This window comes from Parasteatoda tepidariorum, chromosome 1 (assembly GCF_982258835.1).
Source record: "Parasteatoda tepidariorum strain Cologne lab strain chromosome 1, Ptep-v5.0, whole genome shotgun sequence".
Classification (NCBI taxonomy): domain Eukaryota; kingdom Metazoa; phylum Arthropoda; class Arachnida; order Araneae; family Theridiidae; genus Parasteatoda; species Parasteatoda tepidariorum.
Window position 1 is genome coordinate 75344519 of NC_141755.1, and position 16718 is coordinate 75361236.

At 33.5% G+C, this 16718-nt stretch overlaps 1 protein-coding gene across 1 annotated transcript; it reads left to right on the forward strand.

Annotated features, from left to right (window-relative positions):
* Positions 1–13582, forward strand: LOC107443400 (3-hydroxyacyl-CoA dehydrogenase type-2). Its single transcript, XM_016057248.4, has 5 exons — positions 1–154; positions 2700–2864; positions 4374–4538; positions 10347–10584; positions 13234–13582. The coding sequence occupies exons 1-5, from the start codon at positions 128–130 to the stop codon at positions 13422–13424; spliced, it is 786 nt and encodes a 261-aa protein (XP_015912734.3). The 5' UTR covers positions 1–127; the 3' UTR covers positions 13425–13582.
* Positions 13583–16718: the final 3136 nt, after the last annotated feature.

Here is a 16718-nt window from a genome sequence, read left to right on the forward strand (position 1 = left end):
GCATTATTTGTTGATTCAGCGTTACAATCAAATTCGAAAGTAAACTCTCTAAATAAAGATTGAATCATATAAAACATTTAGTGTAACAGCAAACTCTTAGATTATCAAACTAAGGATAACTTTAAGGATGTCAAATTCAATTCGAGCTATAAAAGTAAGTTTATTTTTCTTTCGATTAACAAAATAATTTAAATTAATTATCATCCACCAACACTATTATTTACTTCTTATTAGGAACCTGATTCCGTTTACGGACCTTTTCTTAATCAATCTTAAAGTTTTAAGTGGTTAAATTTTTAACAGGATTCGTATAGTCTTAAAATACTTAAACAGTGGCAGCAAAATTAAGAAAATAAGATAGATTTTGATAAATTCGTTGTCAACGCTTAATATTTCTTAATAAATATATTTAATCGCGCTTTTTGCAATAATTATTATAATTAAGTGAAAGTTAAAAAAATTGTAATTTCTCTATTAGAATATTGAGATTGATTTTTAACTCTTTTAAAGATCATACAAATCCTGTTTAAGAGGAGTGGGGGTGCTTAGGTTTTAGGGACTAATATAATGTTGCTATGATTTAATTATTATTTTTTTTTGAAAAGCAAAATTGAGAAAAATATACAGCGGGAGTCAGAATAAAACAGCAAAATTTTAAGGGAAAATTTCTGAAGAAGCCATGGCAAAATAAATGTCATAATACGTGGCCAGGGGCGCTTCCCCATGATGAACTTTTTCTTCGTGTGTCTGTGAATATGTAAAATTTTTTTAAATCTAAATTATCTTAATTTCTTGTTTCTAATGCCTCTTGGCATTTCCGGCAAAATTAAATTCCTGGTGCACTTTAGCATCCAAATAGAGTCTCGGTGCTGCAGCTCATTGGAAATAAAATAAAAAAGTTTCTAATGTCTTTTGTTTGAATTCTTGTTTTCTAATAAAAAAAGCATTTAAGTCGGTTCGGAATTAGATTTTTAAAGACTTGGCAAGCTTGTCCAATTAGTTACCAAATCTTCATATTATGATTACATCGTCTGATTATGACGTCTTATTAAGATTAACCCTATATATGTTTGAAATAACTCGTATCTACCAATAAAAATTTTCATTTTAAAGAAAATATTTATGGTTGTAAAAACTTATCTACGACTTATAGATTTTTTCCTGATCACCTATGAAATACAAAACAAAAGTTTAACACATTTATAACCGGTCGCAAAAAGTGGCCCAACGTGTTAAAAAAGTAAGAAGTACATAATTTTATACCAAGTATAAGTATATATTTCTTACTATTAACTAACATTTAAGCTTTTATTTTAAAAATCTGTGCTTTGAATTCTGACCCAATTAGAAGCATTTATTTTATTAATAATTATGATAAACAGAACTATCATGTTTCTGCAATAAAAATCCTAATAACCCTTGTGCTATCAAATTTTTTCAAAATTTTTTATTTCATTTTCGTATTTCCATTTTTTTTTTATTTTAAAAAAAAACTTTGTTTCTGCGACAAATGGCTTCAATGTGGCATCAGTTCCAGGATCAGGAATTTTGTTTCTGTTAATTCATTTATTGAATCTTTTAGTCCGTAAATAGATTTTGGTTCTTTTAGTTCGAAATAGATTGTTCTTGTAGCAGTTACGAAACAATTGTAGCTTGAATTATCACCCAGTACAGAACTTCTCAACCCTAGTTTTAAACATTTTATTTTCAGTAGAAAAATGTATGGAAATCGTACTGAAGTTATATTCTTTTTAGCTATAAAATAGCAATAAAGTCCACTCGTAAAGGTAAATAAGCACTTGAATCATTCAGCATGGAGCTGTAATTTTAGTTAAAACCCTTGAACTCTATCACTCTTAATACTCCAATAATTTTATGAAATGATTTTCAGATCAAATAATAGAAAAAATTGGTAATTGAACCTTTCTTCACCCCCTATTTTGAAAGAAAATTAAATTTTTTTTGGCTACGACAGCTTATTAATATTAATAACATTTATTTCTGCTCATAAAATGGTTGGTTGATTGCTTCTAATGACATTTGCCACACGGGCAAGCCTGCTTGATGAAACCGAGCAAATTTAAGATGCGATTCTTGTTTTTCAGTGGCGCCATCTATGGCCAAGAATTCGACTTCTGCCACATCATACGCCACACCTGTTTATAAGGCGGACCCCTTCATACATCCATTCATTCATCTAGAGATCGTAATTTTGACCTGAATCAGAGAACGATCGATCTCCAATCCAGTAGCCCCAGAAGTATTGATTTGTTATGGGAACATGGTGGAATTTGCGACTCGACAGAATTTTAACGTGCACCAGTCACCAACTACGCGGGGAGTCTTCGGCCGGTAGGGTTCGAACCCACGATCCCCTCATAAAGTAGTTCCCTAGCCTATGCCTATGTGAGGTTGTTTTCTAAGTTTCGGCCCCGTCAGGGGCCCGAACTCATTCATCCCAGTGATGGAATATTTAAATAGCCGAAGCTCATGCCACTGGAGTTATAATAAAAAGGGCAATGCATGATTAAAATAAACAGCAATAAAAAATATATACAATGTACAAGAAGATCCCTAGCAATTATAATTTTTTTCTTTTTTATATTGAGAGAGAGAAAAAATGGTTGTAGTCACATTGTTTACTTGTTTTGAAACTATGTGAAACATTGTTTACTTGTTTGTTCACTATGTTGAAATAGGGTTTAGTTGCACTAGTAACTGGTGGAGCATCTGGTTTAGGTGAAGCTACTGTTAGACGTTTGGTTCAACAAGGAGCTTCGGTAGTTATTTGTGATTTACCTGTTTCAAATGGCCATAAGCTTGTTGAAGAACTCGGAGAAAAATGCGCCTTTGCTGCCGCTGACGTAAGTATAATTTAGGTGTTTTCTTTTAAATAAAAATAAAAAAGACATTAAATTTTTAATTTATCGTCAATTAAATTGTGAAATGTTTTTTTTTTCATGCTTGTGAAAGAAACTCAAACGTAATTATTTAAAATGAAAACTTGGTTTAAATTGATAAAAGGCCTTTGCAGGCTGCGTAAGTAGGTCCTAAAAATGAAAAAAACACTGTTGCTAATATTGTTGCAAAGAAGTTTCAAAATTCCTTTATCACTGCTTTAAAACAAATACAAACTAGTTACTGGGTATCCATCAGGGTTTGATGTTGTTGTAGTTAATTTACGTCGCACTAGAGCTGCACAATGGGCTATTGACGACGGTCTGGGAAACATCCCTGAGGATGATCCGAAGACAAACCATCACAATTTTGCTAGAAGGGTTAATCTTCAATATATCAATTAATTAGTGCGATATTTTAAATTTACGGAATCGGATATAAAAATGTATTTCCTCTGAATATAAATGCTTTATTTTCAATAAAATTAAAATCGTGATTCACGAAATGTGGTGGGTCAATCTGGAAAATATAATTTGGATAGAGGAACGGTCGGAAGCTAGGATCCCTAACACCGTATAAATTTGTGTAATTATCGGCAACAAAAGCCAAAATGTAAAGGGATCAATCAACTAGCTCTCAAGGAATAAAAATTAAAAAATATGAGATTACAAATCTACACAAAAAATGAAATTAACATTTTAATGGATCGTAACTTTCGACCACTCTCCTGACCGAATTGTTTTGTTATAATGTTTTCCAGATATCGGCTGCAAGTCCCACTCCACCCCCATATATTTTAAGGATCAATAATCAAAGTCTGTCGAAACAAAGGTGTACTTATTCGGAGAAAGTACGTTTTGTGTCTGATTTTCTATTTTAAAATATATTTTGCTCAAATGAATTAGTAGTAGTAGTAGTTCACTTACGTCGCACTAGAGCTGCACAATGGGCTATTGGCGACGGTCTGGGAAACATCCCTGAGGATGATCCGAAGACATGCCATCACAATTTTGATCCTCTGCGAAGGGGATGGCACCAATACTTCGGTAGCCCAACGACCTGCACGCGAAGTCCAGCATTTTACGGTAGAACAGTTTAACGAGGACCAATACCGCACACCCTCGGTCCCTACACAGACTGATCCGAGCGGTCACCCACCCGCACACTGACCGCAACCAGTGATGCTTGACTTCGCTGATCTGCTGGGAACCGTGTCTTTAACGATCAGTCCACTGCGGGACTCCAGCGTTTGAGAACTTCACTACTTCATCTGATATAATCCGTAAGCAAATGCCCCGTTTCAACGACCAATCAGGATCGAGATGCCCACACTACGTCACTTCGGGTATCCCTTTGTGTCTTGTCATTGCTTAATTGAAATAAATTCCTCAATATTTTGAAACATATGGTAAGATATAAGAATAAAAAGTTTTTAATGCAAATTTTTATTTTTAAGAGTTATTCATTTTCTTTAGGTGACGAAAGAAAAAGACGTGCTAAAAGCTTTAGATGTGGCAAAAACTAATTTTTCCAAATTAGATGTTGCAGTCAATTGTGCCGGTATCGTTATCGGATGCAAAACGTACAACTTTCGAAAAGGGTTCGCTCATTCTCTCGAAGAATTTTCAAAAGTTGTCAATGTAAGTATGTTTATTTGAATTTCTATTTTTCTTAAAATCACTTTACGCTAAGTGTTTCGTAATCATCATCTTAAAAATATATTTTTTTTAGATTCTTTTAAAAAATTAAGGTAAAGAAAGATATTCCTATAGGAGTTGTAAAGTAATATTTAAGCTAAAATAAATTTTAAAAACACTATTGAAATCTCCCAAACCACTATTCGAGAAATTGGAATCAATAACATTAAAATCTTTTAGATTGCGCAATCAAACAGAGAAGAATTAACATGAAACTAATAAAAAATGTCAAGTTTCAACCGGCAATCAAATATATTTTGATGGTTTTAATCCTTCCTAACTAAATAGTGACTCGGCAGATTTTGCTATTGTTTTTGTTTCTTATTCTCTTAAATATTAATTTGGGCACCTTAAAGTGCATTTAATTTAACAAGCGATTTAACTATCATTAAATTTTATTAGCGATTATTGATTTCATCATTGACAAGAATTTTGAGGGCTATAATTTTGAAACACTGTGGTGAGAGAATGAGCATGAATATGCTATTAACTGTAATTTTTCTACATAAAATTATTTTCTTAAAACTCCAAATTTAAACCATAGAACAATTTTTTTTCTCGTGGAAAACAGTGGAGTAATTGTTTGCTGCCTCCTTAGAAGAATGTGTAACAACTCTTAGAACTCGGAATTACGAAAATTCGATTCCTTGAAAAATTAGCTGCTGCATGCCAGAATAATGAAATAATATTTAAAATCAGGCAACTAAAACTATGCAGTAACATATTACAGTTACCGGGTGATATAAATACCTTGATCACAAAGTCTGTGGTGCCGAATTCTTAACCCTTTCCGGGGTAATGTAGCCAGTCTAGCAACTGTAAGTGAATGTTACAAACTACTAAAGATATAAAACTGAATTCAAGGATTTTTAGAAACCAATATTCTTTAAATAATAACAAGCTATTCTTTAAATAACAACGAGTATGCATTTTCACTTATAATGGACATTCTTTCTATAGCACCACATTGCATATAACTACATAGTCATAATTTAACGTTCATCAAGAATACCCCTCTTACTCCATTTGCATTTCCCACCACTACATGGAAGGGTAGATTGTCTAAATATTTTACTCAGTTAAGTTCAGAATCTAGGTCAGTCACACTTGCTAATGCGCTGCATGGCTTACATTTTCAATCGAAATTCTGTTACAGAAAGGATTAACGAGCCTAGAATTCCTCGAAAATTGAGACAAAAAGTACAAGCTTTGTTCTTTTTTTTATTAATTTTTGACAAATTTTGTTGCAGTCGGCATGTACGAAACCACATTTAACGAAATTCTTGATTTAACTAGCGAAATGGCATGTTTTGCTTGATACGAATGTTATAATTGTATTAGATTGTACTCTTTTAATGGGAAATTTTATCGGACTTAACTAGGAAATAATTTTAGAAACATCATCAGGAAGCATATAGTACACTATCATTTGCTTAAAACTATTGAAGGTATTTTCTTGCACAATAACTGTAAAATATGTTTCGGTGCCACATGGAATAATTGAGTTATCATTCAAAGTTATCAGCAACAGATGATGGAATACCAGCCATTCTGGATACCCCCCCCCCCCAAAAAAAAGTCAGAATACTCTCTCATTTACGGAATAAAAGAAACTTTTTTGAAGGGATTTGAATTCTTTCAGATAAGTATTTGAATAATTATCTCAGGTAAGAAAAGCTTATTTCTGTTAGCTTTATAGCAATCGTATGAAAACCATTTTCTTTTATTTTCACTGACATACACAGGTGATATAAAAAACATTAATAACAAGAAAAATAGAAAGAGTCGTTTGGTTGCTAAGGGGAATTAATTATTATCGACTATGTCAACCTTCATCTGTCAAAAACGTACCTCAAGAGAATCAAGTTAACATGTCTTATATACTAGTGAATTCGTATTTAATATTTACAGTGGTAGTTACGCCATATTACTCCCCTTCCAGAATTTTATCTGTGATGGAATTCGATGAACAGATACCACTAGTTGATTCATGCTGTTTATTTTCTTCTTCTTTTTATTTTTTTCATTTTGCTCATTATATTTTTTCCTCATTTTATTTGTAGCATTTCGCTCTTTATTTTTTTTCTTCATTATTAATTATTGACCGGGAGACTTTAGTTACTTCACCGGATTTTTTAAAATTTTTTTTATTTACTTTTTTCTTTGAGCTGTATATTTTTAGGCAAATCCGCTGTTTAATGTGGATCATCCATCAATATTGGCAAGTTCTTATCACGTCCGGGTCACCAATAAAGGGAATTAATTATTTTCGACTATGTCAACCTTCATCTATCAAAAGGTACCTCAAGATAGAATCAAGCGGAAAACTGCGGAAACTAGTAATAGGTGCACCGGAGTACCTGGCCAAAAAGGCCAGAAATTATATGATTATACAAAATATGGCTCCGTAAATTATATGATTACAAACTGAATCAAAGGCCATTGATGTTAAAATTATTTGGGTTAGTAAACTTAATCTTAGTTAGTTAAATAATAATGAGGAAAAAGAAGATAGAAAGGACAGCACAAAACAGGGATAACACAGGTAAAAACATAAACAAACAAATGAAGTCATTAATCATTAGAAAAAATGTTCTTTTAAATTATTTATAATTATTTATTTTTTATTTATAATTATTGACAAATAAGCAGTTAGTGATTAGCATTGTAAGTAGTTGTATTAGTAAATTGAATCAGAATAAGCCGCTGTTATTCCACTGAGAATGGGGCCAACCCAAGCATATGGAAAAGGGTAATGATAAAAATGATGATAGAGGAGATGAGGAGCCAGTCAGAGGGAACGAAAAAATAGTAATGAAGAATGGCCTTGGGCCGTCTCCTGCACTTAGGGTCATCTGGGTCGTAGTTTGTAAAACCATATAAGGGGGTTGAAGTGTCCAGTGCTCTTAAGGAAATAATTAAGAGATCTATTTTTGTATAAGTCAAGAAGGCTAGGAGTACAGACGTCATTACGGATATTTTTGTTCCTGAAATACCAAGGTGAATTTGTGATATTGCGGAGGGTTTTGTTATAAGCACTCTGTAAGAGTTTAAGATTTGTCTATGCAGCCTCCTCCGAAGGCGGGTGCTGCCTGCTGCATATGTTAATAGGGGGGTGAGAAGCAATTTAAAAATTAGAATCCTGTTATTAGTGCTGAGGGGGGAGTTCTTTTTTAGAATAGGATAAAGTGCACATTTTCTGCTATGAATTTACTTTTAATGTTTTTAAAATGATATTTGAATGTCAGAGTTTTATCCATAATGACACTTAAGTAAGTGGCCTTCATTTCCCATTTGAAAGAGAAAAGTTGTTATTCATGATAGCATCCTTCTTGTAGTTCCTTTTTCTGGTGAATAGCACCACTTGAGTTTTGTCGATATTGAGGGTAAATTTCCACTTTTGGAAGTAGTCAATTATGGTGAAGAGATGGTAAATAATATTCCTGTTGATATCGCTGATATACTTGCTTTGAGTGGCAATGGCTGTATCGTCAGCGTACAGAGCAGTCAGAATACCAGGATCTCTAGGGTTATCATTAATAAAAATTAAAAAAAGGAGGGGTCCCAGTTTGCTCCCCTGGGGAACACCGCTATTAATGGATCTTAAGGTGGAGAAAAAGGTGTTGCAGTTGACCATGAACTTTCTGTGTGTTAGGTAGGATCGTATAATTAGAATAAGTGGTCTAGGGAAATTATATTTAATTAATTTATAGATAAGTGCATCGATCCATACCTTGTCGAAGGCCTTAGCCAAATCGAGAAAGACGGCACCTGTATGTTTGTTGTGTAGCCATACTTCGTGTATGTATTCAATGAGCCTGATGAGTTGGTGTTGTGTGGAATGTTTAGGGCGTAAGCCAAATTGCTCATCGATAATAATGTGGTTATCATCGCAGAAGTCTCTCATTCTGCACAAGATGATGTCCTCAGCAATTTTGCTCAATGAGGAGAGTAAACTGATTGGTCGGTAGCTGTCTGGTTTTATGGGGTCTTTACCTGGCTTTAGGACAGGTTTAATGACTGCCATCTTCCAATCAGTGGAGAAGTATGATAAGCGTATCGCTGAGTCAATAATGCATGTTAAATAGTGCATGTAGTTAAGGGGGAGTGCTTTGATAAGTCTATTATGAATATTATCTTTACCGGGTCTCTTATTATTCTTAAGTTTCTTAATGGAGTTAATTACATCACTAAGAGGGACCGGGGTGTGGGTGTCAGGGTCAGAACTGCAGGAAAGAAAATTATTAATACCTCCTCCAACCTCTAGGTTAGTAGTATCATTTCCGGCAAGGTCGTTGGTAAACTGCAATTCAAGACTGTCAGCAATGATGTTGGCTTTCATATTGTCATCGAAGATGACAGAATTATTATGTTTTAGGGGTGAGATAATTGAAGATTTAGCCTTAAATTTGTTGACCGCTTTCCAAATTGAGTTATCTTTGATATGCTTGGTGTAGGTAGGATGATTGCTTGTGTGCTGGAAAATCTCTCCTAATTTCAGCGTTGATCTGATTCATTCAAGCTTTGTCATTTGGGTCACGGGACTGTCACCACAACGTCCTGATATTGTTTCTATCTCTGATAAGATTTCTGATATGAGGGGGTGCATTGCAGTAATTGTTTGCCTCCACAAAAAAAGGAAGCCTCTTCTTTAGCCTCGTTAATAGAATTAGTGAAGCTATCAACAAATTGATCTAATTGGGTTGGGGTGTCGACTGGGGAGCAAACTAGAGGAGAATAAACTAAAATGGAATTAACTTTATTCCAGTCGATTTTATTTATTTTATTATTAAGATTATTGGGGACATTAATATTGATGCTAAACTTAACAGGTAAATGCTTAGAACAGAGTTCATTTAAGGTACTAGTATTGTATTGGTGGGGGGGGGGGGGTAGCGTACATTTCATTTAGCTAAGTTGATGAAATTGAATAGAGAGGTGCCCAGGCGGTTGCTATCTTAGTTGTTCCATGTGCTGTGTTTAGCGTTGAAGTCACCAGCCAAAAAGATAATCAAACCGTAGGAAATTAGATTTTCGAGGTCGCTGATAAAGGCAGCCAGGGCGTTGGGGGGAGCATAGACACTAGAAATGACAACAGATTGGGATGGGGAGAAAAATAGCTCAAGGGTCGTTGCTTCAATATAACTGAAGTTAAGGTAATAAGGTAGTTTATGATTAATATTCCTTTTGATGAGGATGGCAATTCCACCACAGGCTTGTGTATGCCATCGATGGGACTTGGTGTGATAAGTTAGATAATTAGGTATTTTAAAAAAGTGAGCAGTGAATTGTTTGGTTTCCTGGATTAGTAATAAGATAGAAACAAATTAACATGTCTTATATACTAGTGAATTCGTATTTAATATTTATAGTGGTAGTTACGCCACAGTTGCCTAGCAACCAACCAGAGTTACACTTCCGTGTAAATGCAATTATTTCTCCATTCTCGTGATTGATGTGGCAACAATTTCCATCTGTTAACCTCGAAGCGTGATTTTTAGTCAGCTATTTAAAAATGTCGAAAAGAAAAGTTTTTTTCCGTTGACGAAAAAGTCGACATTATGAAACTCTTAATTGAAGGCGAAAAAATGCAGCATATGACTAAGCAGTAAGCAGTTTTTTCCGTGTACAAAAAAGTTGCAATTCTAAAAACTCTTAAAGAAGAAAAAAACGTTTGCATAATATTTCAAAGACTCATTTTTAATTTTTTTTAAACTTACAAATAATGATTGTATTATATTGTACTTATAGGTAAACACAATTGGAACATTCAATGTAATTCGACTGGCTGCTGGTCTTATGGGTAAAAATCAGCCTGATGAGGATGGACAAAAAGGTGTAATTATCAATACAGCAAGTATTGCTGCATTTGATGGTCAGTGTGGACAAGTAGCTTATTCAGCCAGTAAAGGTGGAATAGTGGGGATGACTCTACCTATAGCTAGAGATATAGCATCCGATGGTATTCGTTGCTGTACTATAGCCCCTGGTGAATCTCATTACATCTTCTCTTCAATTCATATTCATTTCTGAGCTATTTTTGTTCATGGTAGAATAATGATTAGATGCTTTAATAAGCCATTTGGGCAAATAATTTTTTGTAAGAATTCTCTTTTGAAATGATGAAAGCTCACTGACACCGAACCCAAATTTGAAAATAATGTGCACGCGCCAAAAAAAAAAAAAAAGGGATTGACTAAGTTATTACAAAAGCAAATAAAAGTATTATTTTTTTTGAGATCCTATACATTACGCAAAATAAAAAACGGAACACATTAATAACTTTTGATCAAATGCCTAATCTTAAATATGCTAATGCTAATTCATTTGAGTCCCGCAGTGGACTGATCGTTAAGACACGGTTCCCAGCAGATCACCGAAGTCAAGCATCACTGGCTACGGTCAGTGTGCGGGTGGGTGACCACTTATATCAGTCTACGTAGGGACCGAGGGTATGCGGTATGGGTCCTCGTTAAACTGCTCTACCGTAAAGTGCTCGACTTCGCGTGCAGGTCGTCGGGCTACCGAAGCGGGGGTGCCATCCCCTCTGCTGAGGATCAAAATTGTGATGGCATGTCTTCGGATCATTCTCAGGGCTGTTTCCCAGGCCGTCGCCAATATCCCATTGTGCAGCTCTAGGGCGACGTAAATGAACTACTACTACTACTAATTCATTTGAGCAAAATATATTTTAAAATAGAAAATCAGACACAAAACGTACTTTCTCCGATTTAGTACACCTTTGTTTAGACAGACTTTGATTATTGATCCTTAAAATATATGGGGGAGGAGTGGGACTTGCAGCCGATATCCGTAAAACATTATAACAAAACAATTTGATCAGGAGAGTGGTAAAAAGTTAAGATCTATTAAAATGTTAATTTCATTTTTTGTGCAGTTTGTCATCTCATATTCTTTAATTTTTATTCTTTGAGAACTAGTTGATTGATCTCTTTACATTTTGGCTTTTGTTGCCGATAATTACGCAAATTTATACGGTGTTAGGGATCCTAGCTTCCGACGGTTGTTCTACCCAAATTATATTTTCCAGATTGACCCTCCACATTTCGTGAATCACGATTTCAATTTTATTGGAAATAAAGCATTTATATTCAGAGGAAATACGTTTTTATATCCGATTCCGTAAATTTGAAATATCGCACTAATTAATTGGTATATTTAAGATTAACCCTTCTAACGATTAATACTAATGCGTGATAATTCGATCGTTACATTAAAAATGTATTTAGATGTTTCATTTTTACTTTGATCTGTTAAATCCCTACACCCGTTAAATTTAGCAAATATTATTTTTTGAGATACATTATAGAACGGTTGACTATCACCCGAATCAAAGTTTTGGCACACCTTTATTTTTAGAAAAAAATTAAGATATCCAAAACTTTGATCAAAACTTTTTCGAGAAAGGATTAACGGACTACATTCCTTTCTACACATTCAACGCCTTCTGATACATTTGCCCTTCAGCAACAGCGGATTTTCTAGTTTCGTTATTAAATTATATTTTATTGGCAATTTCGGGTCTTCTTTTTCAAACCTGTTTTGTTTTCTTCATTCACGTTTGGTGAGTCTTGAGAATGGGCACCTATGTTGAGCACTCGAAACATATTAAGTTTTTTTTTCTCACCTTCGCAATTTATGAAGCATAAACATAATTAAGTTCGTTTCATACTTGTTAAACCACTTTTCCTTAAGCAACAAGAAGATAAGGTATATTTCTTTAATTACAATGCACGGTTGCAGTTGCTAATGTGATATTGACGAAAATCAGAGTATTCTTCGACTCAAAAAAAAAAAAAAAAAAAAAGAGAAAAGGAAATAATAATAATTAATTTTAATTTTAAATTTTCTTACTGGTTATCAAACAAATATTCACAGACTTTTAATTAAAGCAGAGTAGTTTCTTTAACCCAGTAAAAATGAGAAAACAAAACATATTCAAAATTTATGCTAAGCCCGTACTTTCTGGTGATGGAAATTAATTCCCAAGTAGCACAATTCACAAAAACGATATCGTAAAAACTTAGCTTTGAACATTGTACAATATCGTAGCGAAACATTGTACTATATAAAAATGGACCCCTTTTTTAACGTATATTCAATATCGCGAAACAATATTATTCGATATTGTAGAAACGTTGGGGAACGTCGATCGATATCTCTCAGCATTTCGGATATCTCTAAATTTATATTTAAAATTTATTTTTTGGAATTATAACAATTTGACGTCATTTTTTCGTCTTTTAAATGATTAATTTTGATTTAAAAACACAATAAAGTTTAAAATGAAAAGTTTTACAAACATATTTTTAATGTGAAATAGACGGGAATCGTACAATATCGTACACACAATGTCGATTTTCGCCAATATTGACGATGTCGGTCGATGTAGACTAAAGCTGTTACAATATCCCTGTGCTACTTGGGTTGCTATTGCAAACAAAACCGAGATTCCAAAACTTTGGATATTATATAGAGGTTGTGGTAGTCATGCTCGAAAACAGGATGGGGAATTTGAAAAGGGTTATGTTCTTTAAACATATATTATAACACAGTTTAAGCTGACGGACTCGAGCATTTTCTAACCGAAATTTATGTTGGTTTTCTTATTTATTAGGTCCATTTTCCACCTCGATAATGATGGGTTTGCCAGATAAAGTTCAGGCCCAATTAGTGAATGAAATTCCTTTTCCCAAAAGATACGGTTATCCTGATGAATATGCACATTTGGTTCAAAGCATTATAGAGAATCCAATGCTGAATGGTTGCACTATTCGTATCGACGGTGCACTCCGTATGCGGCCATAACTCAGTGACAAACATCGATGCATTATATTTTATAACTTTGAAATAGCATTATGTTTTAAAGTTGTAAATCAATTATTGAATGGATGTAGTCATTGTATAGCAGCTGTGTGTATTGGTGTTTGGTGTTCCGCAAATAAATTTCAATGTTGGTGAATAAATTTAAGTGTGTGTTATGTTGTTATTTCTATAAAAAATAGTTAAATATTATTCTCGGACAAGATCGACATGGTATTTATATTTATTTATTTTTCTGACTAGTTGTTGTTGTAGTTCATTAACGTTGCACTAGAGCTGCACTATAGGCTATTGGCGACGGTCTGGGAAACATCCCTGAGGATGATCCGAAGACAAGCCATCACAATTTTGATCCTCTGCAGAAGGGAATTTTTTTAAACTAACTAACTAAGGATCTTCGTCCCATGCTTTATGACACTCGTCAGTTTACGAAGTTCTATTGAAAAAAAATTTTTAATGTAAACTTTAAAGATTAGTGGTTTTAAAATTAATTCTAAATTTTGAATAAAGCTGAGATCCTTTGACTTTTCCAAAGTGTGTTGCAGTCAAAAATTATATTCAACTGCTGTTAGTTTTTTTTGATAATACTGTTAATAGTTTCAAATACACTGAAGAGCCAAAAAAACTGGTATACCTGCCTAATATCGTGTAGGGCCCCCGCGAGCACGCAGAAGTGCCGCAACACGACGTGGCATGGATTCGATCAATGTGTGAAGTAGTGCTGGAGATAATTGACACCATGAATCCTGTAGGGCTGTCCATAAACCAGTGGGAGTAAGAGGGGGTGGGGATATCTTCTGAACATCACATTGCAAGGCATCCCAAACATGTTCAATAATGTTCATGTCTGGGGATTTTGGTGGATTTCTGATACTCACGGTACACTCGTGAAATGGTCGTAAGTGAAAATCCAAATTTCATTGCTATCTCGGAGATGCTATGTCCCATCTCCCGTGCGCCGACTATAACACCACGCTCAAACTCACTTAAATCTGTATAACCTGACATTGTAGCAGCAGTAACCGATCTAAGAACTGTGCTAGACACTCTTTGTCTTATATACGCGTTGCCGATCGCAGCGCTGTACTTTGATTGGCTCTATATCCCTTTATTTGCATACTCATGCCTGTACCAGTTTTTTTGGCTCTTCAGTGTAATAGACGCTGGATAAGTTTAGGAACTATATAATTTAGCGTTGATATAATTGCAGAGATTTTTAGAGGAGTTGACCTGAGTGAGCTTCAAGATACCGACAAAAATAAAATCCCAGTTTTTCCCATTGATACTTCGGCACCATTGTGGTCCAATATTTAAGAGATTGAAGCAAATATTCAAGTTTTAATTATAAATTCATTTACTAGTCAAATTTTCTATGTTACAAAATGAGAAATAATTTGCGAGTTGCATATTGAGAATTCGATTTATTTTATATTGCTCCGGCAAGATTTGGACAAAATAATGAAAACACTTATATACAAACTCATTTCTTCCACATTTCTCAAGAAATACTTTAGAAGTGTAGGCCATTCAATTTTTTGTACATTTCAATAAAATTTAAATCTTTTAGAGGTTTGAGGGACCGCCAATAAATTACGAACGTAAAATAATGTTTTTGAACATCCTATGCCAAACAATATAGCGGTAGGCTTGTAATTTATGTCAATTATATTGTCTATTACGTTAAATAACTGCCAAATATAGTTAACCTAGCTTAAATATTCATGAAGATGTGGAAATTTTTTATAATTTTTTTTTTTACTTATAACAGCTGAAGTATTCAATAAAATTAAACAAAATTTTTGAGTAATTTAAATTAATAATGAAAGTAGCATTTTAAAATTTGGAAGAAAAAATTCGTTAAAAATTGCTCAAGATATGAGTATTTAAAGTAATCCCTTCATACTGTGCATACGCAGAAAACATTTGCAAATTTTGTTTCTTCGTAATTTTGTTTAGAATTGTATTTGGTAGCTTATAAAAAAAGATCCGATTTGAATATCTTGAAAATGTAAAAAGTTTCTATCCAATTTATTAATAGCTTTTGTGCTTGCTTTATTGAAAGTTCTAAAGGATATGGGATTTTCCACGAATATCATTTTGTAATTTAAAACAAAATTTAATAACAGATGATAATATCCTAAAATAATGATCCGGACAGCAAGATTAGTCGCAACAAACATAATGCCGATGTCATTTTTAATAAATCATGTTTAATAGTACAATGTTAAATTTGTGGAAATCCTGCCATTCAAAGCTTATATTCTAAACTAACAGAAACTACTTAGAAATTTTTTTGAAACTTTTTAAATGTAATCTAATTTTTTTACTGCTAATTTAATTCTATTACAGGTCATAAAACTATGAGAACAAGATGCGTCATTTATCATACTTTCGAAAATTAATCCTAAATTTTTTGAAGGAGATTTTATGTTGTTTTTTATTTTCTGGGGCGAAATTAAATTGTTTTAAGTTAACTGTTAATCAGGTTTGTTTTGATTACATCAGTTCGACCCTAGTAATCAATGGTACACGCACTTCGATCGTCGTCGACGGAGAACCTGATTGGTGAAATATTCCCATGAAAACTCGAATTCGATATTTTTTGTTTGCAGTGCAGTACATGAACCGCATTTCTGAGGGCCTCCATGAATATTACATATAATTTCCTTTTGTGTTTTTCTTTAAGAATTGTCTATTAGAACTGTCAATCAGAATTATGAGTTAACGAAAAAATAAAATAAATCTAAGCTAAAATTTACTAATATACTTATGTTAAATTAATTTAAAAAATTGTTTCATATGTTATAAGTAATTTAAAAACACTTCGTAATCAAACAACATATAAATTTGGTATACAGTTACATCCAGGGGGCCCCTAACAGTTCTGCACCTAGGGCCCCAGCATTTCTAGATTAGGCTCTGAATAGAGCATAAGCAGTAGGCATAAGTATGCATTGTATTTTATTGCGCTTATTTAGATATAGAGATTCCATAGTTTAATATTTTGAACTGGAAGTTATGTTTTCACAACTGAAAATAAAGTATTAATGTAAAGTAAAAAACTAAAATAAAGTATTGACGAACGAAACATCTGCAGGTGGAGCAGAGCAGAACTCTCTATCTATGGAAACACTTTGCATGCTTCCATTAAAAGCCTGTGGTCAGTCATAGCAGACGTAAGTAAATTACTTTCTTTCTTGATTTTCTAAAAATGGATTAAAAACTTTTAAGTTAGGATATTATATGGAACTCAAAAGTGTATAAAACATAGTTCTTAAA

Excerpts from the sequence above, each read along its gene's own strand:
- LOC107443400 (XM_016057248.4), top strand. The coding sequence starts at position 128 with ATGTCAAATTCAATTCGAGCTATAAAA. Across the intron at positions 4,539-10,346 it reads AATTTTCAAAAGTTGTCAAT|GTAAACACAATTGGAACATT; the intron begins GTAAGTATGTTT and ends TTGTACTTATAG. Across the intron at positions 10,585-13,233 it reads TTGCTGTACTATAGCCCCTG|GTCCATTTTCCACCTCGATA; the intron begins GTGAATCTCATT and ends CTTATTTATTAG.